Source organism: Canariomyces notabilis, assembly GCF_033297395.1.
Source record: "Canariomyces notabilis strain CBS 508.74 unplaced genomic scaffold N656scaffold_21, whole genome shotgun sequence".
Taxonomy (NCBI): Eukaryota; Fungi; Ascomycota; class Sordariomycetes; order Sordariales; family Chaetomiaceae; genus Canariomyces; species Canariomyces notabilis.
In genome coordinates, this window is record NW_027041843.1 from 444,312 (window position 1) to 455,580 (window position 11,269).

Sequence of the window (11,269 nt, forward strand, 5' to 3'; positions counted from 1 at the left end):
AGACGCTAGACATAGAGATGAAACAGAAATCACCCTGCCTACTTCTCCCCTACATAATGTTAGTACTAACTCCCTTCAGCACCCCTTGGGCCGCGGTTTATCGTGCGTTGTCTTCTTGTGTCGAAGGACATTGTCCTGCCTTCCCTCGTAGTCACAGAGCGGGCACTTGACTCGCTCCGAGGGTGTCTTATGCTTTTGTGCGTACTCGGCGTGCTGGGCCCAGAGGTGCCGGGCAAGCGCCCGCCGGTCGTGGTGAGCCTTGCCGCAGACGGGGCAACCGAGTAGCTTGCGATGTTTGCGCTCGTGCTTCCTACGTGAGATGGCAGGTTAGCTTGATACATTGAAGATAAAGCCGGGCTGCATGAAGGCTCACCTGAGGTCGGATTGCTTTTCGAACGTTCTGGGGCACGAGGGCTGGGAGCATGCAAGTAACTCTATGGGGGCGGCTGCGGGTGGTGAGGTGATTAGGTCAGGCGAGGCGGCAGCTGGACTGAGGGGATAGGGGGTTTGTGGGTTTGGGCCGGGGCTGGTGCTGGCTTCAGACCAGCACTGACTAGGAAATCCTGAGGAATCCGGGCTGACCACGCTCGGCGAAGTGCATTGACTGTTGGCTTCGGCTGCAAACGAAACGCCCAGATCAGAGAACCAAGATTCGTTCACAAAGGTGTTATCAAATAGGTTGGTGGACGGCGCAGCTTGCGGTGATTGAGGAACTGCTGGCGCCGAGGCGGCCTCAAGATAAGCGTGCAGTTGAAGTGCCGTGTTGATGTCGAAGTCCTCTAGAAAGGCCTCGACTGGACTTTCCGCAAATGGGTGCATCACTGCGGACTGACTGTCGTGGATACTGGCCGTGAAATAGGGTATTGAGGTGGCATTCTGCTTGGGGACCCAAACCCACTCCCCTTGCTCTTCAGGGGGGAACCAACCGAGGGAGGATTTATGGGGATGCATGTTGTTGGACATCTCGATGTACCCAACACGCGACGACGTGAGTTGAAGGTGCTCTAGCGTGTTTTGTAATTGCTTTGTAATATTCGAATAATGGCGGCGGCTTGAGCTGCCCCGAGACAGCAGGCTGCGGTGGCGATGACTGAAAGGGATCAGTTTAACGACTTAATCCAAGGTCGGGAACCCTGACAAGGCCCCTATTGCGAGCAGCATCGGATGTGAGTAGCCAGTATGCCCTGTCCCAACCAAGGCAGGACTAGACGATTGTGGCCACGGCGCATCCAGACAGAATGGAGGAGACCGGTCATCTGGTTATTGATGTTTGGTGTCAGCTCAAACGGCGCGCTGAGAAGAATGGCATCGCTCACTTCTGTTCGCTCCGCTTTTCGAGTAACCGCGTCATCAAGGGCGGTGGTCATTTCGGTGCAGGTCTTGGTTACAGCTATGCTGGGCGTCTGGAACATGTTTTTCCACACCTCATGGCCGTTCCTCGAGTCTTCCCGATCTGGGGTACCGCTCTGGACATGCATCTCCCCAAAACCATCATGGCTGACGAAATCCGGATCGGTCTCGAAGTGTTCGACGTTCGAGTGTGCCTGCGAGAGCGCGGTAATTCCATGAAGCCATTCCAGTGTTGGACCGTATGGCTCCGGGACGGAACTGCGCTGGCTCCCGAGGAAGGTACGTAAACCTTGAACGTTCGTGCCCCCTGTATTCACTGTGACCCGAGACTTTCCGCCCAGCGATGAACGCCCTAAGTCCGTCAACCTGCTGCCAACTTGACCCTCAGACAAATTGTCCGTGTTCAACTGAGGGTGACGACTATGCGAGTGCGATGAGCTTGTCGTCATACCCCATCCATACCCCGGGCCAGGCCCTGTCTGGTGGTAGATCTAGAGGGGAGTGTTAGAACCGGAAACCGGGGTGTTGAAGAACGCAAGTGATATACTTTGGTTGGCCCAGATGCGGTTGCAACATTACCACATGCAGCCATCTCAGTGAATTCGCACATGTGGAGGCCAGAGGTGCGCCGAATGTAATAGCTATCTTATCGGGGAGAGGCGGAACGAGCCTGTGGTTGTCGATCTTAGTAGGATGCTTCAACACCGAGAACAAAGTGACTAGCAAGAACACAAGCCAAGTGAACAAATGATCAAAGCGTTGTGATACACGGGAATTGGGTTGAGGAGGAAGTTGGAAATTGACTGTGCTGACGGAGAGGGAGTCACCGAGATTTAACAGGGGCGCCTCAGGCCTCCTGTCTGGGCCGTCCTCACAGGGCTGACGATGTGTGCAGGGGGTTTCACCCAATCATTTTGGGCGAGCCCCGCTGAGGACAACCCCAAGACGACCCGCCAAGATGTCCTCAACGGGGCAGTGTCGATTGTCAACCAACTGTCAATGCTGCGGACGTTATCAGATAAGGTGGAATACAAACTCCGTAGTACCTTCGTGATCACAAACACACAACACCACTCTACGCAAATATTGTATTCCTCAGTGTTTTAGTACTTTCGTTACTACCATCCATGATGAAAGTCACGATGGCAGGGACGGAGAATTTGTCCTATGGTCTCCTTATCACCGATGCTATCATTCACTCACCTAAGAAGCCAACACATCCAATGATCCAACCCAGACCGGATGAAATCATGAACCCCTTCCGACAAGAGCAACTCACCTCACAGCAACAACAAACCTCCTCGGATACCTCAACAACACCTTCCCGTCCACTGCCTTCTCATACACCCGTTCCAACACCTCCCGATAAGCCTTGACAAACCCCTCGCGCACCTCACCTTCCGGCAGGGCGTTCACAAACGGCTGCAGTCCCGTGCCGCGAACCCACTCAACAATCTTTCCATGATCCTCCAGCACATGGATATACTCCGTCTTCCAAATCTCCACCTGACTAGACAGCGGCTTGAGCGCGTCATAGTAGGCCAAGACGGGCTCAATCTCGTCCAAATCAGGCCTATTACTATTACTACTAGCATCCCCTGACGAGGCAGACAGACGCGCGAAATACTCCTGCCACGGCCCCGGCGAAGCCGCCGTGTCGCGCATGGCTCGGTGGGACGGCTCGTGGTAGTTGTCGGGCATCTGCAGGGCCAGGACGCCGCCTTTGGGCAGGGTGCGCAGCAGGCGGGTGAGGGTGGGGATGCGGTCCGCGGAGCGCAGCCAGTGGAAGACGGCGTTGCTGAAGAGGAGGTCGGTTTGCGGGTCCGGGACGTAGGTGCGCACGTCGGCTTGGATGAAGGGTGTTTCTGGGTGGGCGGTGCGCGCTTTGGCTAGCATGGCCGGGGAGGAGTCGACGCCGGTGATCTTGGCCGTGGGGAAACGGGAGGAGAGGATCTCGGTGCTGTTTCCTGGTCCGCAGCCCAGGTCGGTGATGTGTTTTGGGACAAAGTTGGGGCCGAGGAAGGAGATTAGGTCGTGGATTGGTCGGTTGCGCGCCTGGCTGAAGAGGAGGTATTGGTCTGGAGACCAGTCGCTGGTGCGCTGGCTTGATCCACCGCTTTGAGATGCAGACATGGTGAGACTTGAGTGTAGTAGCCTTGAAAGAGGAAATCGGTGCGAAGTTCTACATAACGTTCGGTGCATGCTTGCGGCCACTGGTAGGTATAAGTATATGTAGGGTCAGATGTAAGTAGGATAAATCATGAGGGGCCGATGACGGCGCCAGTGTAATCCCATTTCAGTTTCAACCAATGGAATCTGCTCCGACTCGGAGCTATTGCTCTCTTCTACTTAGGGAGTTGTGAATCCATAACCTGCAAGTTCAAACATTCCCCCTAATGAGGTTCCGATGCCCTACTCGGCTAACCTCTTGCTCATAACCTCCTCTCTCAAAACCAATGCCTGCCGAATTCCCATCTCCTGACCAATAAACTCCATTCTATCAAGCATCCATACCACTTGCTCATCCGACATGCATCGCAGCTGCGCGGTCATGTACAGCGCTCTTGTAGCGAAGAGGGCGCCCAAACCTTGGCCCTGGCTGTCAGCACTTGGGTTCATGTTACCATTGTCGTCAACATCCCCAATTAGGTGCGGGACGCTGGAGCAGATCGAGCCCGCTACCGATTGCATATCTGCTCGAATATCAGGCAACGAAATGCTAGGTAGGCCGTTGGCGCGGTGCCAATGTGACAATATCAGTGTCAGATTGCGTAGCAAAGACAGCCGGGCGAGCCAGTAGGCTATCCATATCGCGGCGACAGAAACACCGGGGAAAAGGATGTAGAATGGAGGAAAGGGAAAGCGGCGGTTGTGTTGCCTGGATACAGCTCTCGGCATGGACTCATATCTGAGCCTTTCAGGCAGACTGACCTCCCATCTCTTGAGCTGCCGGTGGAGATTCAGCAACTGACTGGCGTGTCTTACGATTTCATCGGCGGTGGGAGTCCTTTCAGCGAGACCACTAGCAACGGTGTTGATGGTGGCTGCTAGCTGGGGTAGCAGTATCTTCCGTAGAATTGCTACCGGTTCGACACATGCATATGTTGAGGAGGTGATTGGCAGGAGGGGAATATCCGATGTCGGTGTCGCCTCGGGTACCAAGCTGCATGTGAGGCTCTGCATGCAGACGATAGCAAGCGCGGAGTGATCGATCCACTCCTCACTATTACTAGTAGTGCAGGTGTCTGCTGAACGAGAGGAACGTATGCGGAGAACTTCGAGCTGACCTTGTCGGTGCGGACTTTTGTCTGCATGTGTGCAGCGGCCTTCGCCCATGATGATCTAGACGAAGGATAAGTATGAGCATCATGATGATCTCCAAGCTTTTGTATCGTGAATCGACCTGGGGTAGCGTGATGAGTAGATCATCAAAGTTACATACATCGTATTTCCACAGCAAACAGATGGTTGTAAGCACAGCTGGTGGTGTTGCCTCGCTGCTGCATGACAGGGCTTGATGCAGTTGACGGAGGGCCTCGCCGTATGCCTCTCGAGCCATCAGTAAGTACTTTACGCTCATGTGCTTGGCCTGAGCGAGGCTGGCCATGGAGATAGCCTCCACAGAGCGTCTAAGGCATAGCCACGGAGGTCGGGTTGCGCTGTAGAGCTGCGGGAGAAACTCGAGGAAGCCGTGGGAGCCAGCCGAAGGAGTCACAACGAAATGGTGGAAGAAGCGGCAGACAGCAGCTTGCAACCAGTCTTCATGAAGACTATGAGTGGGTGGAGAGGAGTAACAAGGTGGTAATGTCAGGGGCTGCCGAACATCAGTTTTATGGAACGGCGGCCGATTGCTATTCTCCATGCGGAAGATGAAGGTCTCCTGTGTTTGATGTCGATAGCCGGGACAACAGCGACGAGCTCGCTGACACCGTCGACAGTGCGGCTTGGCTTCATCGCACTACATGTATGTACACATGCAGAGTCAGTCAGCTATAGGGGTAGGATACCGTGATTGGGACACCTACCTTAACTTTCATTCGGATGCATGAGAGACAACCTTTGCTCTTCAGACGGCCATCTCGCGGCCCTAGTACTGCTCGCTGGCGCATTGCTGTTCCGGGACGACACTACTAGGAGACATAAGTGAGCGAGGAGAACCATTGCGGAAGTACTGCCCGAACGGCTATGTACTGCAATCTCCGGTGACACCGTGACCCCGTGACGGAGACTTTCCACGCCGATGCCCCGACCTGCGGGATGTTGGAACAGGGTTCAATGTTGGACGCACCACAGCGACATTACCTTACCATACTATCTTAATGCTTAGCGTAATGGTAGAGTGACCCCTTTAGGAAAAGCGGTTCGCGCGTTGTTTCCAAAAGAGACTAGGTCATAGTATCTCAGGGGAAGGTTCCCATGAGAGACAGCGAAGTACATGTACTACTAGTAGTGTTAGACTCGGTCGACTTGAACATACCATTTTACAACGTACCTCATGAACGGATGGACTCTAGGTTCAGGCTAGAGTTGTACCAACCCTCGGTGTTAAACAACAATTAAAACATGAAATGTTTTGTCCAGTATAAGAGCAGAAGGGCACCGCTCTTTTCAGGCTACCTCTGGCTTCAAGTTCTGATCTTGTGTCTTGCCTCCTTAGGAAAACAATTCTGTAAGGTGCATTTTTTTGTTAGTCTGTGCATCGTCCTCCTTTTTTGGAGACCAAATTCCTTGGGGAACCGAAGATGCCTACCTTCACTGCTCTCACTATCTACTTTCTCTACCTCTTGTCCTGGCTCGTATCTGCCGGTCACTGTTGCAGCTTCCACAATGACCGTGGCCATGCGAATATCGACCACCAATCCATCACCAGGGCAAACACGGCCGCACGATCCGCTGGAACCCGCTGCTCGACTGCTCGAACCGGTCGTAGATTCGCGCTGAAGAACGTCCGTATCTTTGACGGAACTTCACTCCATCCCCATAACAGCACGGTGATCGTGGACGGTTCGCACATCGCCCATATCTGCACCGCCAGGAAAGCATGGACACCCTGAACACAACATGATGCCTGCCACGCAGCAGCAGCAGCCACCTCTCCCAACACCATCACCACCTACGACGGACAGGGGATGACTCTCCTCCCAGGCCTGATCGACTCGCACGCCCACCTGCTGAGCACAATCCACCTCGCCGAACTGACGCGCTTCGGCGTCACAACAGCGGTCAACGCCTTCTGCCCAGACCCGGCGCTGTGCGCCTCGCTGCGCAACCACACGGGGCTGACCGCCGTCGTGACAGCATCTTTCATGGCAACATCCCCCAATAGTACGCACGCAAAGCTCGTCGGGCCAGAGAACGCCGGCTTGCTGATCCGCGACATCAGCCAGGCGGCGGCGTTCGTCCGCAGCCAGGTCGCGCAGCCTTGGAGGGCCGACTTCATCAAGGTTATTGGCAGCGCGCCCGGGCCCGGGTTGACGCAAGCTGCGCAGGCGGCGCTGGTAAAAGCGGCGCACGCGGCCGGCCGCCGTGTCGTACTGCACGCGGCGTACGCTGAGGGGTTGGCGGCGGGCGTCGAGCAGATCCACCACGCCCCGCTGGACGTGCCGGCTAATGACCGGCTGGTGGACATGTTCAGAGGCAAACGGAAGAAAACTGGAAGGGCGGTAGCCGTGTGTCCCACGCTGACTATGATGCGCGCAACCGTACTAGAGATGCAGCGAGGTAGAACGATGAGTAACTCTTCCTTGTCGTTTGCAGCGGCCAATGAGACGGTCGCCCGGCTTCACGCGGCCGGTGTGTCCATCCTCGCGGGCACGGATGCCAATCTCCAGCCGGCCGTGCCGGCGCGGGTGCCGTTCGGCAGCAGTATACACGACGAGCTCGAACATCTGGTGGCGGCCGGCCTGTCGCCGGTCGAGGCGCTCAACGCGGCAACAGTGGTTCCTGCTAGGTCCTTTGGCCTGCACGATCGAGGTGTCATTCGAGAGGGGATGCTGGCAGACTTGGTGCTTGTCGACGGGGATCCGACTGTTAACATCACCGCGTCGCGGAACATTGTCAGGGTCTGGGTGCGCGGAGTGGAATGGAAGAGCTGAGGTCCGGGGCGCGTGGAGTGTGGAGAGCGTGACTCCATGGCATTGCATCAATGGGGAGAGTTGAAGATTGAGCCCATAATACTTTCTCTGGGTGTATAGTAATCCGTGTCCTGTAACGATTTTAGAAACCACTGAACCAGCCACGAGACATGGAGCTGTCCACGAATGAACCTACATCCACGCTCGCTGCTCTAGAACGTTTTCCCCCACGTGGGTGCCTATGTACTCAGTAACCGGCATCTTCGGCCTTCCGAGCCCGAGTCCGTGCATTGGAAATGTCATGACTCTCTGAGGAGTACTATTGTTTGGCATGGCGGCCGACACGGTGATGGGCCGCCAATAGCGGACGGTAACTGCAAACATACCCGGGTTTTGGCCTTCGGGGAAATGGGATGATAGTTCGGGAGGTGTTGAGCTTCCAGTTCCGGTGGCGTCAGCAGCCATGTTCCCCAAATAGAGAGTGAGAACCGCACAGCCCCCGCCAACGCTTGCGAGTCGGGTTCTAAAAACGCACGCAGCGCCTCGGTTCGTGGCTAACCACAGCGTTGGGCCCAGTGGGCTTAGCCAAGCCTGTCAGCGGATACAGGACACCCGATTACCGAGAGTTTGGGTCACCACCAGTTCGCCGTCTAAGGGCCCCTGCACCGCCCATGGTGATGGTGGTGGCTCTTAGGTGAGGTGAGCTGTTTGCGTCGGGGCTTGGTGTCGGAATGCTCAACTCCGGGATTCTGAGTAGTGATGGTGATGGAATGCGAGCAACACAATCTTGTATAAGTTAGGACGGTTTTCCTGTCTGTATGATGCCACTCTCATCATCACCATCAGCATCTCAATCATCACCTACTGAGCCAGTCAGCTTCACTACTCAACAATACTCAGCGACTCACAAAGTCTTTTGACTCACTTTTCACGTTTGAATCGTTGAGTCTTCTGCCCAAAACTCGATACTACCATTCAAAATGCTCTCCAACTCCGTAGTTGCCGTCTTCCTCTCGGCGCTCGCCCTCACCTCTGCCGCCCCTTATCCACAGGGAACAGCCACCATTGACACCCGGCAGACGAAAACCTACGCCGCGCCGCGCGAGACCCGCACGGTTGTCGCCGGCCGCGGCGGGCTGCGCTTCGATCCCGAGAACATTGTCGCGCCCATCGGGAGCATCATCGAGTTCCACTTCACGCCGCTCAACCATTCCGTGGTGGAGTCGTCGTTTGAGCGGCCGTGCCAGCCCAAGGACGCCGCCTCATTCTACTCGGGCTTCTTCCCCGTGCCGCGCAGCCCCGACGGCGGCGTCACGCAGAGCGCCGAGGTCTTCCAGATCGAGGTCAAGAACGACCAGCCCATCTGGTTCTACTGCGCCCAGAACACGGGCCGCCACTGCCAGAGCGGCATGGTCGGCGTCGTGAACCAGAAGTTTGACGGCGACAAGACCCTTGCCAAGCATAAGCAGCTTGCTGCTCAGGTGTCTGGTGACAGTGGCGTCCAGCCGTGGATCCAGGGCGGTGAGAGGAAGGCAAACCCAAATCCTTTGAGCGGCTTTTAGGATGGTTTAAGATCATGAACTTCATCGCTTCGTTCAGGATAGGCTTGAGCATGGGCCGGATGCATTGTACATGGTATTAGGTCTTGCTTTCGGGTTTTGTTGGCTGCATTAGAGGGTATAGAGTCCAGATGCATAGTTCGGAGTTCTAGGTTTCCAGGCTATGAGTTTGGAGGAATTAGTAACCTAGGTATTCGGATATAAGTAGGAGAAGAAGATAGGGCGTGAAATCAAGACAGTTACCTACCAACCTCATGTCTCATGATTAATAAGATGAATGTCTTGCCGCCACAAATTCACAACTCCAGCTTCTAGATGAGATGACAGCATTTGCTCGAGTAACGCTGCATGGTTTCTAGGTAGGTAGGTACCTAGATAATGTCTGAATCGGTGAAATCGAACGCAACGAAAAACAGATAAGCTGTTGAGCGGCGTCATGTCGTTTGCACACAATGGGCGGGATGCGCTACATTTGGAGTTTGGACAGGACCGCAAGTTCACAACTTCCAACACAGACAAAAAAAGGTGCACTCACGAAGCACAGCCCGAAGAAAACCCCACCCATTGCCAATCTTCAACCCCACCGTCCGCTGTGGCTTGGTATTGGTGCTGGTGGCTGTAGGTGTGGCTGGTGTTTGCCTAGAAACCTGAACCGTCCCCCACGTTATCGATCAACCGATCGCTCTTGCCGCCTAGCGACGAAACTGGAACTCAACATCAAGCCGAAACGCATCACAGACCATGGCATTGAGAGGAAGCGAAGATGCAGGTATGCCGTCGATCGTCGACTAATTAGCCAACGATGGCACGACTGCTTAGCACTGACGCGGTCCTGATGGGCCGTCTCTCGTCCTACACCATCTTGAAGGAGCTGCATAGGGCCGCCGACGAAGGGGCCGTTTACCTCGCGAGGCAAGTTTCCGTCGCATCGACCCCTACGGCGTCTGTTGACCGACCCCGACGCAGAAACTTAAGCGGCGAGAAGTGCATCGTCAAGAGCATCCGGGGCCACTGGCGCCTTCGAAACGAAGCTGACGTCCTCAAGCGCTACCAATCCCAGACACCGTTCCTCCGCCCTCTCTTCGACGAGATCACCCAGCCGGCCGACCCGCCATCCATCGTTCTGCGGCACTTGGATAGCGACTTGTTAACTGAGTCGAACAAGAAGAGATTGTCGGGGCCTGAGATCAAGCAGGTAGGCCGGTGCGTCCTTGACGCCCTTCGCGTGCTACATAAAGATGGCATGGTCCACACAGGTAGACCCCACTCGCTCGCTCCGAGAGGCGTTTGTTGACTGGTCTAGACATCAAGTTGGATAATATATTTGTCAATTACGGCTCGGGTGATCGCCGCTTCTCCGATATCCAGCTCGGCGACTGCGGAGGAGTAGTATCGCAGGAGTCAAAATTTGCCAAGGAAGGCCATGTTATTGGCGCTGGCTTTACCCGTAGCCCCGAGTCCACGTTCCAAGTCTCCTGGACCACCGCCACAGATATATGGTCCTTCGGTTCCGCAGTGAAATAATCCCATCCCGTGCAACACCCTGCCCAGCTAATCCGCCTAGATGATTAGCCTCGTGATGGGCGGTGGCTACCATCTATTCAACCCTAGTGCCGACGGAGTTGCCCCGGACAGCGATGACTACGAGTTCACCGTCTTGAAGCGGATGCACAAATTCTTCGGCCCCTTTCCGCAATCCTATCGCGACTTTAACGATCCAGATACCATGACCATCATTGACTTCATCAACAATCAGGGACCTCCGGCGAAGCCATTTGCCAGGTGTGGCCCGAAGGAGATTCCGCCGGCTGATAAGGAATTCATTATGAAGATCATGAAGCTGGATCCCCGTGACAGGCCTACGGCGGAGCAGCTACTAGAAGATTCATGGTTCACGGAGGAGTCGCCAGACACACGAGCCCCGCTTCCTGGCGAGACTGTGCAGCCTGAGGATGCGAAGCAGCACGAACACCAGGGAACGTAACCCTTGCCAGACATCATGATACCTCCGTGAGCGTCCTATGCGAACGAAGGAGGTTGGCTACATATCCCTTAACAGCGGTCTGGCTCGACATGGTCGAGTTCCCCGTCAACAGAGCCGCTGTTGAACAAGCATGCCTATAGTCCCCCGCTGGGCAAACACCAAGCTATAGATTGGTACGCACCCACACCAGTTCTGACCCAGCGTCCGTACGTAAAGGGACGGCATTCAGGTGCTAAGCTCAGAGTAGCGGGACGATTCTGGACGACATTCATGACCAAAACCGAAGAAGGATAACTCGTTCC

The 11,269-nt window shown here is 55.3% G+C and overlaps 5 protein-coding genes across 5 annotated transcripts; 3 read left to right on the forward strand and 2 right to left on the reverse strand.

Annotated features, from left to right (window-relative positions):
• Window positions 1-75: 75 nt before the first annotated feature.
• Window positions 76-3,483, reverse strand: N656DRAFT_800411 (uncharacterized protein; the record flags this gene model as incomplete). Its single annotated transcript, XM_064818008.1, has 4 exons — window positions 76-310; window positions 374-1,090; window positions 1,195-1,841; window positions 2,635-3,483. The coding sequence occupies 4 exons, from the start codon at window positions 3,481-3,483 to the stop codon at window positions 76-78; spliced, it is 2,448 nt and encodes an 815-aa protein (XP_064667734.1).
• Window positions 3,484-3,657: 174 nt separating this feature from the next.
• On the reverse strand, window positions 3,658-5,739 carry N656DRAFT_301627 (uncharacterized protein). Its single transcript, XM_064809175.1, has 4 exons — window positions 5,639-5,739; window positions 5,376-5,480; window positions 4,793-5,308; window positions 3,658-4,692 (listed from the first exon to the last, which is right to left on the reverse strand). Exons 2-4 carry the CDS (start codon window positions 5,457-5,459, stop codon window positions 3,763-3,765), a joined length of 1,530 nt encoding a protein of 509 aa, XP_064667735.1. The 5' UTR covers window positions 5,460-5,480; window positions 5,639-5,739; the 3' UTR covers window positions 3,658-3,762.
• A 353-nt stretch (window positions 5,740-6,092) lies between these two features.
• On the forward strand, window positions 6,093-7,445 carry N656DRAFT_800412 (uncharacterized protein; the record flags this gene model as incomplete). Its single annotated transcript, XM_064818009.1, has 2 exons — window positions 6,093-6,354; window positions 6,430-7,445. The coding sequence occupies 2 exons, from the start codon at window positions 6,093-6,095 to the stop codon at window positions 7,443-7,445; spliced, it is 1,278 nt and encodes a 425-aa protein (XP_064667736.1).
• A 900-nt stretch (window positions 7,446-8,345) lies between these two features.
• N656DRAFT_782211 (uncharacterized protein) lies at window positions 8,346-9,145 on the forward strand. The gene has a single exon (XM_064815721.1). The coding sequence runs from the start codon at window positions 8,405-8,407 to the stop codon at window positions 8,984-8,986; it is 582 nt and encodes a 193-aa protein (XP_064667737.1). The 5' UTR covers window positions 8,346-8,404; the 3' UTR covers window positions 8,987-9,145.
• Window positions 9,146-9,570: 425 nt separating this feature from the next.
• N656DRAFT_847278 (kinase-like protein) lies at window positions 9,571-10,967 on the forward strand (the record flags this gene model as incomplete). Its single annotated transcript, XM_064819262.1, has 4 exons — window positions 9,571-9,895; window positions 9,950-10,239; window positions 10,287-10,498; window positions 10,548-10,967. The coding sequence occupies exons 1-4, from the start codon at window positions 9,786-9,788 to the stop codon at window positions 10,965-10,967; spliced, it is 1,032 nt and encodes a 343-aa protein (XP_064667738.1). The 5' UTR covers window positions 9,571-9,785.
• Between the last annotated feature and the right edge of the window lie 302 nt (window positions 10,968-11,269).

What these genes read in the sequence shown, in the direction of transcription:
- N656DRAFT_301627 (XM_064809175.1), bottom strand. Translation starts at nt 5,459, where the DNA reads ATGCGCCAGCGAGCAGTACTAGGGCCGCGAGATGGCCGTCTGAAGAGC. An exon ending in GCATCCGAATGAAAGTTAAG is followed by an intron (nt 5,309 to 5,375) that starts GTAGGTGTCCCA and finishes ACATACATGTAG; the next exon opens with TGCGATGAAGCCAAGCCGCA. An exon ending in GTTTGCTGTGGAAATACGAT is followed by an intron (nt 4,693 to 4,792) that starts GTATGTAACTTT and finishes TCCTTCGTCTAG; the next exon opens with ATCATCATGGGCGAAGGCCG.
- N656DRAFT_782211 (XM_064815721.1), top strand. Translation starts at nt 8,405, where the DNA reads ATGCTCTCCAACTCCGTAGTTGCCGTCTTCCTCTCGGCGCTCGCCCTC.